General features: G+C 41.3%; 1 protein-coding gene across 11 annotated transcripts in view; it reads right to left on the minus strand.

Moving 5' to 3' along the window:
* The window catches only part of usp45 (ubiquitin specific peptidase 45), a 63,621-nt gene that overhangs the window by 11,491 nt on the left and 36,413 nt on the right, over positions 1–15,717 (minus strand). For all 11 annotated transcript variants that reach the window (XM_061673807.1, XM_061673806.1, XM_061673805.1 and 8 more), the window contains exons 7-8: positions 15,165–15,260; positions 10,194–10,324 (exon numbers count right to left, since the gene is read on the minus strand). In XM_061673807.1, the coding sequence (XP_061529791.1) occupies positions 10,194–10,324; positions 15,165–15,260 (227 nt within the window). The remainder of the gene's footprint in view (positions 1–10,193; positions 10,325–15,164; positions 15,261–15,717) is intronic.

Consider the following 15,717-nt stretch of genomic DNA (forward strand, 5'->3'; position numbering starts at 1 on the left):
TCCCCTTTTCAATAAACTGTTCATCACAACCTCTCAGCCTCCGCCTGCTCTTGGGTCTGTCCAGTCTCCATCCAATTCTAGACATGATCTATATTTAAGACGAGTCTTAAGGTAGTGTTGACCACCAGTCAGAACGACAAACTTAACAACAACAGGGAATAATTAAGTGGAGATTGGAGTAAAACCCTGCAAAGTCCAAAGCTACGGAACAGCAACAAGGTAAACTAACCTTAGGATTTTGTGTGTGTTTGTATTTCACAGCAGTGTGTGCTCATTAGTTACAATGATGCCTACAATGACAAAATTGCCTGAACAATGATGAAACTGCAAGAGTTTATGTCACCCATATGGTATTGGCCATATAGAGACAGATCAACCTAAGGGCATTTATGGTGACCTGTTCAAGTGCCGCCCAGAATTTCCTTGGACATTTCCTTTCCACTGTACTTATTTTATCTTATTTAAGTATAGCTTAGGACTGATCACAGATCCCGCAGATTGTGGGATCTGTCAGCTGGTTGAAGTTGACACTAAATTAGGCTCTTTCAAGGATCAGTGTAAAAAAAACATGCACACACTGCTCCTGCTCCTACACTTGAGAAAAGTCTCTAACAGGAGCTGTTCTTGACTGTATCCATAGAGCTGAATCTCTGACTGAATGCAAAAACAGTTAGCACATGAAGTTTGCGAAATTGAATCTTTGATTTAAGATGTGATTAAAAGTAAATGAGAATAGTCACGGTTTTTGTTATAGGTCAACCACAATGAAAACCTGTTCAAAATATAGTGCTACAAGTAGGTAAAAATGTGACATAAGAAACAAATACTGAGGCTTGTCACAATACCTTTTATTTCAAATGCATGAGAGTGGAATGCATAGCCCACTGTAAGATTAGTTACATTTGATTGCATACAGGTGGTTGCAATGCTTACTGTCTGAATGCACATTGGCTTCACGAGTGCTGTGGGCTGAAATGGTACCAGGTGAGGTTACAACATGCACAAGGCGCGCGCACACGCACACACAAACACACATATGCACAGACGAACAAATGCACACATGCCTGCTTGATGAAAGCTAGGTACCAGAATAAATGTCAAAGCCGCACCAGAGATGTACCTAGTCACCCAGCATCAAATATCCTGGTCACCCACCTGCACAATAGTGCAATACCAAACTCCTGCAATGTACCATGCCTAAACAAAAACCCAGCCCAGACAATATTCCCACAATATCGAAAACAATATTTTAATAATGGGGCCATCATCACCACTTTGTTTAAAATAATCAAACAAATATAAATATCAGAGAAAGATAACCCATACAAACATAAAATGAAGTTTTTAAACGATGATTTTATTTATCCATCCATTTTCTGAGCCGCTTCTCCTCACTAGGGTTGCGGGCGTGCTGGGGCCTATCCCAGCTATCATCGGGCAGGAGGCGGGGTACACCCTGAACTGGTTGCCAGCCAATCGCAGGGCACATACAAACAAACAACCATTCGCACTCACATTCACACCTACGGGCAATTTAGAATTGTCAAATAACCTACCATGCATGTTTTTGGAATGTGGGAGGAAACCGGAGCGCCCGGAGAAAGCCCACACAGGCACGGGGAGAAGATGCAAACTCCACACAGGTGGGGCTGGGGATTGAACCCCAGTCCTCAGAATTGTGAGGCAGACACTCTAACCAGTCGTCCACCATGCCCCCTGATTTTATTTATTAAGGGGAAAATCTATTCAAAGCTGCTTGCCCCTGTGTGAATAAGTAAATGCCCTCCTTGTTAAATAATGAATTAACTGTGGCTAATCACATTTTTTGGAAAGCTGAGTTCATTTACAATGACCACATCCAAGCCTGATTACCTCCAGACCTTCTCAGTCAAGAAATCACTTAAACAGAACTTGTCAGACAAAATGAAGATGGCCAAAATCTCTCAAAAAAAGCTGCAACAAAATGCCACGAGCCAAAGAAATTCAAGAACAGCTGAGAAATAAAGTAATTGAAATCTATCAGACTGCAAAGGGTTACAAAGCCAGTTGTAAAGCTTTAGGATTCCAGCAAACCACGATGAGAGCCATTATCCTCAAATGGAGAAAACATGGAACAGTGGTGAAGCTTCCCAGGAGTGGCCGGCCTAGAAACAATTACCCCAAGAGGAGAGCGATGACACATCCAGGAGGTCAAAACGGAACCCAGGACAACATCTAAAGAACTGCAGGCCTCCCTTGCCTCAGTTAAGGTTAGTGTTCAGGTTAGTTAGTTAGTTAGTTAGTTAGTTAGTGCTCTGCGGAATGAAAAAAATCAATGAAATAATTACACAGATAGCTGGTCACGCTTCTTCAACATGCCGAACCTACATCTTTGAGTCCTCTGCCTGGGTAGAATGCCATCTGTCAAAAACAATATTATATTGTAAATGTAATAGTAAAGCCTTCTCTATTCTTTGTTGTTGTTCATCTTTTATTTTGCCCTTTTTCTCATTTATGTATTTACTTCTCTTTCTCACACTTTAGACTGATTTGCACGATGAAAGGACATGCATGGATAGGGTACAGTGGGACAAAAAGTATTTAGTCAGCCACCAACTGTCCAAGTTCTCCCAATTAAAAAGATGAGAGGCCTGTAATTTTCATCATAGGTATACCTCACCTATGAGAGACAAAATGAGGGGGGGGGGGGAAGAAAAAAAAAAAAAAAAAACAAAAAAAATCCAGGAAATCACTATTATTTTTAAAGAATTTATGAGCAAATTGTGGTGTAAAATAAGTATTTGGTCACCTACAAACAAGCAAGATTGCTGGCTCCCACGGACCTGTAACTTCTTTAAGAGGCTCCTCTGTCCTCCACTCGTTACCTGTATTAATGGCACCTGCTTAACTCATCAGTATAAAAGACACCTGTCCACAACCTCAAACAGTCACACTCTAAATTCCACTATGGGCAAGACCAAAGAGCTGTCAATGGTCACCAGAAACAAAATTGTAGACCTGCACCAGGCTGGGAAGACTGAATCTGCAATAGGTAAGCAGCGTGGTTTGGGGAAAAAAAATAAAATAAAATAAAAATTAGAAAATGGAAGACATACAAGACCACTGATAATTTCCCTCAATCTGGGGCTCCACGCAAGATCTCACCCCATGGGGTCAAAATGATCACAAGAAGGGGGAGCAAAAATCCCAGAACCACACGGTGGGACCTAGTGAATGACCTGCAGAGAACTGGGATCAGAGTAACAAAGGCTACCATCAGTAACACACTACGCTGCCAGGGACTCAAATCCTGCACTGCCAGACTTGTCCCCTTGCTTAAGCCAGTACATGTCTAGGCCGTCTGAAGTTTGCTCGAGAGCATTTGGATGGTCCAGAAGAGGATTAGGAGAATGTCATATGGTTATATGAAACCAAAATAGAACTTCTTGTCATATTTGGAGGAGAAAGAATGCTGAGTTGCATCCAAAGAACACCATACCTACTGTGAAGCATGGGGGTGGAAACATCATTCTTTGGGGCTGTTTTTCTGTAAATGGAGCAAGACGACTGATCCGTGTAAAGGAAAGAATGAATGGGGCCATGTATGTTTTGAGTGAAAACCTCCTTCCATCAGCAAGGGCATTGAAGACGAAACGTTGCTGGGTCTTTCAGCATGGCAATGATCCCAAACTCACTGCCCGGGCAATGAAGGAGTGGCTTCGTAAGTAGTATTTCAAGGTCCTGGAGTGGCCTAGCCAGTCTCCAGATCGCAACCCCATAGAAAATCTTTGGAGGGAGTTGAAAGTCTGTGTTGCCCAGCGACAGCCCCAAAACATCACTGCTCTAGAGGAGATCTGAATGGAGGAATGGGCCAAAATACCAACAACAGTGTGTGAAAACCTTGTGAAGACTTGGAGAAAACTTTGACCTCTGTCATTGCCAACAAAGGGTACATCAAGTATTGAGATGAACTTTCCACCATAATTTGCTAATACATTCTTTAAAAATCAGACAATGTGATTTTCTGGATTTGTTTTCATTCATTTTGTCTCTCATAGGTGAGGTATACCTATGCTGAAAATTACAGGCCTCTCATCTTTTTAAGTGGGAGAACTTGCACAATTGGTGGCTGACTAAATACTTTTTTGCCCCTCTGTATCTTCTCTTCCGGCATAAAAGAGATACAGATCCTCCTTTCTGTTTGACCTAACAGCCAAACAGAACAAAAAAAAAAACTAATAAAAAAAGGTTAGTGTTCATGACTCAACAATAAGGAAGAGACTGGGCAAAAATGGCATCCATGGCAGAGTTCCAAGGCAAAAACCACTACTGACCAAAAATAACAAAGGCTCGTCTTTTGCAAAAAAAACTAACAAAAAAACCTGAATAAGACATTTGGGACAATATTCAATTGACTGATGAGACAAAAGTTGAATCATCAGTTCTGCTCTTTACCAGAAAATCCTGAAGGAGAATGTTCGACCATCAGTTTGTGACCTCAAGCTGAAGCGCATGTGGGTTCTGCAGCAGGACAATAATCCAAAACACACCAGTAAATCAACTTCTGAATGGCTTACACCCCTCAAAAGAAAAAGAAAAAAAAAAAGGTAAAAAAGGGTGGGGATTTAGGTAGGTATCCCCTGTTTTCATGGCGAGGCTCCTGCTGGATGGGGGTGGTGGGTCCCTGCATTCTTCTCCTGGTGGCTGGTTTTGGGGCGCTTTGGTGGGGCTGGCGGACAGCCCTGGATCCCTTTGGTGTGGGTGGTGTCCTGTTGGCCAGGCCATTCTTGGGTCCTCCCCTCTTGGCTGGATGGGGTGGGGTCATCCATCCCCATCATGCTGACACAGCAATTCCAGGAAACAGACAACATTTATTGTGCATGAGAGACTGTGTCAATTCACTTGTATGTGTCCACAGACACACCGATAGGACTCAGTTACTAGGTGTGGGGCCACTCCGTAATTGCTATAAATAATAACGACTTGGTGAACTTCTTGGGATGTCCCCTCAGTTGCATTCCGTTTCTACAGATGTTTGAATGTACATAGCCGCTGCCTCCACACTCGTTACACAGCCGGGTTTCGCTACCCTTGTCCTTCTTTCTTCCATTCCTGTCCTGTCCTTACATTGTCCTGTTGTTCCCTCACAAGGTGTAGCACTAGTGTAAAACTTTAATCCAATGTATCATGAGTATGCATATAATGCTTTGTTTTGTTTTTCTTACAGCTAACACGCTCTCTTCTTGTTTTTCTTTTTTGTCACTCCGCTTTGAAACCGTGTTCTGTCCAACTGAAATTTTCAATAAATGTCCATTATAATACAAAGAACCACAGTAGAGAATAAAAAAACTCCAATGTTGCACAGTAAAACTGTTCTGGCATGAAAGGGATACAGATCCTCCATTCTGCTTGACCTACTGGCCAAACAGGACAGGTTGAGAGAGAAAAAAAGAAAAAAAAAAGAGAGAAGTTGGAGGTTCAGAGGATATAGTAATATAAACTCCTTCAGCTACAGACTGCTACGTCCAGTGTAGGAAGGATCACTCAGGCATCAGGCTATACAGTAACATAATTTACTTAGACCACATAAGCCCACTGCTTTACTGTGTAATGTATACAACTTTTACTTTTACTTGTGCTGTTGTTGCTTCGTGCATTTTTCATCACTGCTCTGTAACTACACCCGCCTCCAAAAGCATTGGAATTAAATTTTTTCCATTTTCTGTCTTTTCTTTTTTTGGCCAAAGAAGACTGAGGCCATGTCCAGACAGAAACAGAGCGGGTCTAGTTCTTTTTCATTTTTTAAACAGTTTCCCATACTCACGGAATCGTTTCAGGAAATGTGTGTGTCCATACAGACGCTTAAACGCTGTAGTATGTATGCCAGGCCTGAAGTGGCGCTGTTGTGTCACATAGTCACCATAAAACACATAAGAAGAAGCCCATGTTATGTAAAAATATAACAATGGCGGGAATTAGCGAACAGAGACTGACGACAAGGTGTAACTTCACCTTCAGAATAAAAGCTCACATTTCAGTTTATACTTCCAGTTGTAACATCTGGATCTATACACAACTTAAATGACATTACTGTATTTGTAAAGAAACACGGAACCTTTAGGTGAGCAAAAATATTATATAATTCAAATAGACTAAAGTGATTAAAAAAACACCAAATATGTGACCCTCCAGCACGAAATCGATAGGAAGCCACAGGGCCATGTTTTGAGTTATATACGTTTTCTGAAAAAGCTTTAAAACCGCTTTACAATGATGTATAGATTGTGGTAATTGGGTAACATGTTGTGAAGATATGTTCGTTTAAAGATAGGAAGCACCTTGTCAGCGTTAGCCTAGCAACAAGGATGTTTTGTTTATATCACGAGGGACTGTATTACGGCGTCTTGTTGGCTCATACTTGTAATGACGAACATTAGAATTAAATTCGCAGCTGAAGAGAAGACCAAGCTTTTTGGTGATACCAGACATGATGACTTATTCCTTGTTTTGCACATGGCAGCAGCCGATTAGTGTCGCTAATTTCTCGTTGTCTGACTTTTCTCATGGAGATTTCGCTATACCCTCTCAATAAAAGTATTATTTTTTCAAGGCATTAAGGTAAGAAATTCACATAAATTCCAACCGGGAAGTGATCTTTATTTACATCTGAATATTGATATTTTTCATAGAGTCAATGCTTCATGGCAGAGATCACTAACTGGCGGTCCGTGGTCTGGGTCTTGATCCAGAGCAGTCCTATATGGACCCACACCATAGTAAAAAAAGAACGGTTATGATTCAAGGCATATAAGGAGCTGCTTCTTTTAAGCAACGCAGCATTACAGGCTTTATAGTAGTGACGAACCGTACTGACCAAACACATGCCAGTTCAGCCACCTCCTTCAGCCAATGAAATCAGTATCTCAGGCAGTAATCACTGACTGCACGCAGACCAGACTAAGAAGAGGAGAATTGTAGCAGGGGGGAGAGAAAGAGACTCAGCGTGGAAGTCGAGTTAAAGACAAAGAAAGATCAGAAAATGATCGATAAACGAAGAGAACATTTGGAACAAATTGCACTTAAAATGGAACGTCCACCGTAATTTTTGTGTGTCCTCCTCGGTAGGAAGTTCCCACCGGGAGCACTTATTAAAAGTGCATATATGTGAATTGTCCATCCATCCATCCATTTTCTGTACTGCTTATCCTCACTAGGGTCGCGGGCGTGCTGGAGCCTATCCCAGCTATCTTTGGGCAAGAGGCGGTGTATGCCAGCCAATCGCAGCGCAAATATAAACAACCATTCACACTCACATTCACGCCTACGGGCAATTTAGTCTTCAATTAACCTACCAAGCAAGGTTTTGGGATGTGGGAGGAAACCGGAGGACCCAGAGAAAACCTACGAAAGCATGGGGAGAACATGCAAACTCCACACAGACGAGGCCAGATTTGAACTCGGGTCCTCAGAACTGTGAGTCAGATGTGCTAACCTGTCAGTTACCGTCTCACCAATGTGAAACGTCATTATTAACAAAACATACAAGTTTTGAACAAACATAACCATTAAAACGGTTGAGTTAAGATTTGTTAAATTAAAATATGTAAAATGTTCTGAGACTTCACTGTTGTGTCAAGATGCCAAATAGAAAAGGGGAAACTAACTTTTTTTTCTGAAGCACTTTATTTGAATAAGTGTAAGTATTTAAAAAAAAAAACATTTTTAACTTGCGCTTATTGTGAAATGCCGCCCTACCTTTATTTAGTAAATGAGAAAACATTACACAATTGTGCTCATACGTTTGATTACCCGGGCAGAATTTGTAAAATGTCCTTATTCTTTAAAGAAAACGAAGGATTAGGCAAAACACAGATTGTATTTTTAAGGGGATTCAAATTAAACTGTCAAGCATTTCAGGAAAGTACAATAATTAAACAAAACCTAAACATAAAAAAAATAATATGTTCCAGTCATATTACAAAAAAACATTTCACAAATTCTGTCAGGGTATGTTAACTTATGAGTACAACTGTACATATCAGAAGTCATACATATTTGTTTAGTTCTGTGTTACTTGAGAATAATATTTTTAATTTTTGGATTTGACTGAGGTACTTATTACAAGCAGATGTAGATACAATGACTAAAGAAGAAGAATCACCTTTATTGTCATGAACATGCATGCATGTACATGAAATTTGTTCTCTGCATTTTACCCATCACAGTGAACACACACACTTGTTAGTGGAACACGCTGGAGCAGGGGGCAGCTGAAGCAGCCCGGGGAGCAGTTTGGGGTTTCAGTGTCTTGCTCAAGGACACCACAGCCCTGAGTCCGGGGGATGTTGGCGGATGGTCCGGTCGGGGTCTGGAACCAAGGTCCCCCACGGTGGCAGGTGATGATCTTAACCATTGGGCCATGGCCATTGGGAAGGCTACTTACAGTAAATAGACACTAGATGAGCTTTCGGACCTTGGTTCCAGACCAAGGGGATCATGATCAGATAATTCATCATGAGCAGATAATTTCTCATCCCAAACTTCAGCCTTTCCATTAATTTGTTGAAGGTTAATCTTTGTCTCATGAGTCCATAACATTTTGTCACAGCATGATTTTTTCAGCTCATCTTTGTACTTTTCAGCATATTCCGGGCCTGGTCTATGTATTGTTCTTGCTAAAGAGTGGTTTTCATCATCAAGAATAGGATTTGCCCATTTGCTTTACTGATGTCAATAACAGTTGTTTTAGGGTCTTTCTTTACAGTCGTTACCTGCTGTTGATATCTTGGTCTATTTATTCAACGTTATCTTGGTTTAGTCATTCTCTTATTAAGTTGCTTTCTTCAGGTCATTATAAAGTGGGGTATAAAATTTTTGTCATGGGCCATATTCGAGGGCCGTTATGACTGTAAACCCATAAAAATGAATTATCACCTCTTATAATTACATATATACAACAAATTGCTGAAAAACTAGTTTTGGAATCAGAAGCCTAAAAAAAACATGTTTTTCAACTGTGACATTTCTTTTCAAAGTGGGACTGGTAACAAAAATATACTGGTTTGCAATATCAGCGTTATTACAATAGAAAACATTTAGCATTGTGATTTGCTTTTGCGGGCCACGTAAAATGATGTGGTGGGCTGGATCTGGCCCTCAGGACACCAAATTGACACCTGTGTTCTAAAGGGTTGTATTAAATGTTGGAAAATGAATTGGAACTTTGCCAAAACATTGCCATCTTCTCTGCGCTTCACAACTGCTTGTATTCTACCCATAGCTTTTTGGTTTAGATTTTGAACTTGCATAAATGTAGTAAAATCTGACACAGATTTAGCGCTATGTATTGTTTAAATTGTAGAGATTCTGTAGTCGACGAGACAGGAGTGAAGATGAGTTCAGTCACCACTTTTCTAATATAGCATTGATAGTGGCTTCATCGATTATCGTCCTCTTCAAAGCATTTCCACTATAACAGCTTCTTTATGTTCTTCACTTTGCCCTTGGGACGTGATGTTGGTATTTCCCAGTTGTCGTCACTGAAAACAATTTGTCAATGGGTCCTTTGTCCGGATCTTGAATCAGCCCCTCCTATGTTAAGTTTGCATGTTCTCTCCATTTACTCCGGGTAATACATATGCCGCTTGCCTTTAAAACTTTGTGTTCTAACTTTTGAAATTTGTTTGACTATTGTGTTTTGTAGCTTATTTTCTCTTCATCTCTCGTCTGATGTAGTCTGAATCAGAGCAGCACGATCTTCCAGCATCACGTGACCCATCTGGTCGCTGTCCAGGTAAAAATAGTCATTTGACTATTGTGTTTTGTAGCGCATTTTCTCCTCATCTCTTGTCTGATGTGGTCTAAATAAGAGCAGCACTATCTTCCAGCATCATGTGACCTATCTGGTGGTTGTCTCGGTGGAAATAGTCTTGGTGAGCGTGAACTAAGCGTTTTAAATCCAAACAAGTGGCAACCGCAAGAAATCAGGAGAAATTAGAAGCATTTTTAATTCAAATTAAGACTCTCTAAAATTTAAGACTCTTCAGACTGTATAGAAACATTTTCTAAAGAATCTATCATCTATGATGTAGCCGCATGGTTGGGAATTTATATTCTGATGGTATTTTTTTTAGAAAGAGAAGCCAAAAGGTAGTGGAGACTTATAATTTTACTACTACTACTACTACTAATAATAATAATAATGAGTGCCTTACTTCTGACAGAGTTGATTAAAGATGACCTTGGGATTAACTGGACCTTTTCCTGGTTCTTTCATGCTTTGGAGGAAGAGAAGCATGGCTGCAGTCAGTGGCTCTGGACTAGGCAGCATTGCCACTAATGGAGCCTGCCAAAAAAAAAGGTATATTTTGATAGAGGACGGAGGTACAAAGTAACAACAAAATCTACAGTATATTCGTTCATCACTAACAAGTAACTCAATAATATATTGGTCTAACATACAGTGCATTCAGAAATGTTCACATTGATTCCTTGCAATAAAATACTTTCAAATTGTTCTACACTAAACTCAGTACCCAATAATGACTATACCACCTGCACCAACCATCCACAACAATCACGATCAGTTTCTTTAAATACTGTATGTTATCCTCTACAACTATGGTATCAAATATTCTGCCTTTAAAAAAAGGTAATCATAGCTGTTCAGAGAGGTATTCATTTACAATGTTTATTATTGTGTACTGTAGTTTGTTATGTTGTAGAACTGTACTTCATAATAATGAGAAATGTGTCTCAAGGCTGCTGCACACCGAGCGACGTGGCCAAACCTGATTGAACTGTCGCGAAGTATGCGTGGTTTGGCAACGGTTTTCATAAGTGGCCGATCAGTCGGCAAACTGGTTTTGCCGCAAATCAGAATTTGAATCACAGACGCACAGTCGCAACATCGCAGCTCACAGCCAATCAAAATGACTAAGTTTCACTCCATTCAAAAAGTTAAACTTTCACGGATTATAGATTCAGGGCCCACAATTTAAACAATTTCAAGTATTTATTTGTTTATTTTTACATAATTTGTAAAAAAAATTTACATAAAAACCTACAGAATCTGGAATTAAAAAAATTAGAATACTGTGAAGAAATCAGCCCAAATTTTGCAGGCCATAAATGTTTTAAACTGAGTGTCACACACTAATCACCTCCTAAACTCAGAAGACCTGCCCAGGTTTCCCCATATGTCATTTTAAATAGCTTTTCAATGATATAAATTTTTTTTGGAAAGGGTCAGTACATTTCTAGGCTTTAAGCATGCAAGACACCCTAGGGGGAGGCACAAGCCACTGCAAACTGTAGGCCAGTCCCAAGCCCGGATAAATGCAGAGGGTTATGTCAGGAAGGGTATCTGGCTTAAAACTTGGCCAAAAAAGCCTTCATCCAAAGAATTCCATACGGGATCGGTCGTGGCCTGGGTTAACAACGTCTGGCAACAGTGGCGTTAAACTACAGGACGCTGGTGGAAATTCAGCTACTGTAGGTTGAAGATGAAAGAGAGGTGGAAACCGGGTCTTAGGCAGAAAGAGAAGAGGCACAGAGCTGAGACCTGAATGTGGGGACTTTGAATGTTGGGACTGTGACAGGATAAGCTCGGGAGTTGGTTCAGAATCAGAATCATCTTTATTTGCCAAGTATGTCCAAAAAACAAACAAGGAATTTGTCTCCGGTAGTTGACATGATGATTAGGAGAAAGTTAGATATATTGTTAGGGGTAGTGTTTAAATTATTTTAGTGTCCAAGACATACGGCCGCAACTCCGATGACACGACCACAGTCGATCACCGAACTGCGACCTAGGCTATCCTGGTGCCAAGTTTACGTGTGGACACCCTTATGCTTGAACATGGTGTTCGTTATGGACAATCCGTGATGAGCACAGAAGTCCAATAAGAGAACACTGCTCGGGTTCTGATCGGGGGGGCTGTTCCTCCCAATCACGCCCTTCCAGGTCTCACTGTCATTGCCTACGTGAGCATTGAAGTCCCCCAGCAGAACGATGGAGTCCCCAGCGGGAGTGCTCTCAAGCACCCCCTCCAAGGACTCCAAAAAGGGTGGGTACTCTGAACTGCTGTTTGGTGCATAGGCACAAACAAAATAAGGACCGGTCCCCCCACCCGAAGGCTGAAGGATACTACCCTCTCGTCCACAGGGGGTGAACCCCAACGTACAGGCGCCAAGCCGGGGTGCAATAAATATACACGCACCTCCTCGCCGCCTCTCACCGTGGGCAACTCCAGAGTGGAAGAGAGACCAACCCCTCTCGAGAGGACTGGTACCAGAGCCCAAGCGATATGTGGAGGCGAGCCCGACTATATCTACTCGGAACTTCTTGACCTCACACACCAGCTCGGGCTCCTTCCCTGCCAGAGAGGTGACATTCCACGTCCCTCGAGCCAGCTTCTGTAGCTGGGGATCGGATAGCCAAGGTCCCCGCCTTCGGCCACCGCCCAGCTCGCACTGCACCCGACCCCTATGGGCCCCCCCACAGGTGGTGAGCCCTTGGGAAGGGGGATCCACGTTACCCTTTCGGGACTGTGCCCAGCCAGGCCCCATGGGCGCAGAACCGGCCACCAGGCGCTCGCCTTCGAGCCCCACCTCCAGGCCTGGCTCCAGAGGGGGGCCCCAGTGACCCGCGTCCGGGCAAGGGAAACCTGAGTCCATTTTTTGTCTTCAACATTTCAGATTGGTTTTGGAAATTGTGGATGTCGTGTCCTCCGGGCCAAAGAGGAAAAGAACCATCCGGACTCTTATGGACGCAAAGTTCAAAAGCCAGCATCTGTGATGGTATGGGGCTGTGTTAGTGCCAATGGCATGGGTAATTTACCCATCCGTGAAGGCACCATTAATGCTGAAAGGTACATACAGGTTTTGGAGAAACGTATTCTTCCATCCAAACGTCTTTTTCGTGGACGCCCCTGCTTATTTCAGCAAGACAATGCCAAACCACATTTTGCACGCGTTACAACAGCATGGCTTCGTAGTAAAATAGTGCGGGTACGAGACTGGCCTGCCTGCCTAGATTGGCCGACCTCTCTCCCATTGAAAATGTGTGGCGCAACGGAGACCCCGGACTGTTGAACAGCTGAAGCTGTACATCAAGCAAGAATGGGAAAAAATCCACCTACAAAGCTTCAACAATTAGTGTCCTCAGTTCCCAAATGTTTATTGAATGTTGTTAAAAGAAAAGGTGATGTAACACAGTGGTAAACATGACCCTGTCCCAGCTTTATTGGAACGTGTTGCAGCCATAAAATTCTAAGTTAATGATTATTTGCTCAAAACAATAAAGTCTATCAGTTTGAACATTAAATATCTTGTATTTGTAGTGTATTCAATTAAATATAGGTTGAACATGATTTGCAAATTATTGTATTCTGTTTTTATTTATGTTTAACACAACGTCCCAACTTCATTGGAATTGGGGTTGTAGATGTCGTGAGGGAAGACAAGAGGGCAGTTGGTGTTAGAGAGGAGGATGTAGGAGATAGGCTTACATGGAAAAGGATGATGGCGCTGTGGTGAGTCCTAACGGGACATGTCGAAAGGAAAAGAAGCAGCAGCAAGCAAGACACCGAACGGCTGCTGTGCAGTCCCAAGGCGAATAATTGGGATATATAGAGCATCGAATATTGTTTTACACCAATACTTAACTATACTCATAATGTGTAATGTGGCAGTGGATGAAAAAGCAAAGCTTGTGACCAAAATGTACACAAACAGTACGTTCTGTACCTTGCTGGGTGCATACATATGAATGGAGTCAGCAAGACTGCCTTTAAAATATCCATACCCTTGCTTTTATTCTCGCCTGCGTCCTCTCTTTAGCAACATGCTTCTTCCTTAACTATTGATCTATCTTTTTATGGTTTAAGAAATGTGAGAAAGTACAACAGACTGTATGTACAGCATCACATGCCTATGCAGGCTCGCTGTTCATGGCGTCCATGTATCCAATCGCTCAATATGTGGGGGTGTGTCGCCCACTCTTATTTTTATGTGATGGTCAAGTCCAGTTGGGTTCAACCGCATTTTGCAGTATGCGGCAGGCTTAATAATTTGGTTGTCAATTAGTTATACACACTGTGGCAGCATCATGAACCAAACCGAACTGTACTGCTTCTTGGAAACTTCCCTATAGAGGCCACTCTTTTAAACATTAAGTTAAGCAGAATTACGTGGCCATAACCCTGCCTCTACTCTCTTCTGCCATTACCTTTTTTTTGCCATTTTGTCAGCAGGGATAGGTTATTGTTTTCCAAACCAATATATGTAATTTCACACAGACTGACACTCAAAATGCACTTGGAGTTGTTCACAGTTGATGTGAAAGCCAAGGGCCTGCTACTACTTGCATACTGTATGAGCATTAATTTATACCCTAAACATCAACGTAGCCTTCACCTCTTTTGCATTCAGTGTTAAGTATGTGCAGTAGTAGAGCAGCAGGTGTTCTTTTCACCATGCAAACAAGAATAATTTGCTTGACTAATGCTTTTAAAGTGTATTCAACTATTTGCTGGTGTGTTGTCAACGCAATAAAAGTTATCAAAAAACACTAGTTTTGCACTGTTTATTGTTTATTTGTGCTGCTATTCACTTACTCGCTTGTCCGTACGACGCACTGTTTTCTGGTTTACATTTTTGTGCAAATAAGAGAAGTGAGCACGAAACAAACCAGGCAGGACAGGGGCATTGTTTATAAACCGAACAACCAATTTGGACAGGAGAAACTGAACTACAGGTCTGAAAGCATACTTATTCCAAACGAACTGGCCTCAACAGGGGCATTAGAAGAAAATAATGATGTACTTTACACTGGAAATTACCTGAAGGGGACTAACATTTAACACAGTAAGAATCAGGTGTCACCAAAAAGGGAGTTATTTGTTGACAAAATTAGGGAGTGTTTTGTATTAATGCATTACTATTTAATAGTGATGATTTGTTTTACATTTGTGTGACAGTTATCTAGTGAGATGCAAAAAAAAAAAAAAAAAAAAAAGTTAAATTTACTTTTAATTAATTTTCTTTGCATGATGAATATTCCATTGAGTATCACAAGTATCAACAATTGTTTCAAGACCAGCTATAAATATTCACCCAGTAACTTGACAATTAGTATTTGAAAAATAAATCCAAAAGTCAAGAAGAAGAAATGGTAGCTGTACCAGATGGCTCTCAACTGGGGGGCAGATCCTTAGTTTATATCCTTTCTCCTTCACTTCCTGGATGAGGTCAATGAGCATGTGTGTTTGGGACAGATTCTGTAAGAAGAGACAGTTTTCAAATTTCATTTATGATTAAATCACTTTTTTATATGTAATACAGTGCATTTTTTAATCCACTCCTCGCTTCTTGCAATTCCATGTGGTCATTTAAAATATCCTTGTGAAATGTTATGCCAATTTAGAAGGATTGATGGTCATTTTGTCATGTTGCTTTAAAATGGGGAGTCTTTGTTTGGAGTAGTCAATGTCCCATAAGAGAAGTATCTTTTCCTTTGCTTTCAAGAGATTTGTTTGGTCACATCTTGGCAATGAAGACAGTTGCTATGGAAAAGGCACAATGGAACTGGCATTGTGAATGCAGACACAGCTCATCCTCTAACAATTACGTGTTTTCACCAAAAAGATTGCAGTTTTCAAGGAGACAATACAAAAGAAGTGAGAGAGAGGGGAAATAGCAAGTAAAGCGCGCTCACTCGGATTTCAATTGAAGAGG

The sequence above is a fragment of the Phycodurus eques genome, chromosome 4 (genome assembly GCF_024500275.1).
Source record: "Phycodurus eques isolate BA_2022a chromosome 4, UOR_Pequ_1.1, whole genome shotgun sequence".
NCBI classification, from domain to species: Eukaryota; Metazoa; Chordata; class Actinopteri; order Syngnathiformes; family Syngnathidae; genus Phycodurus; species Phycodurus eques.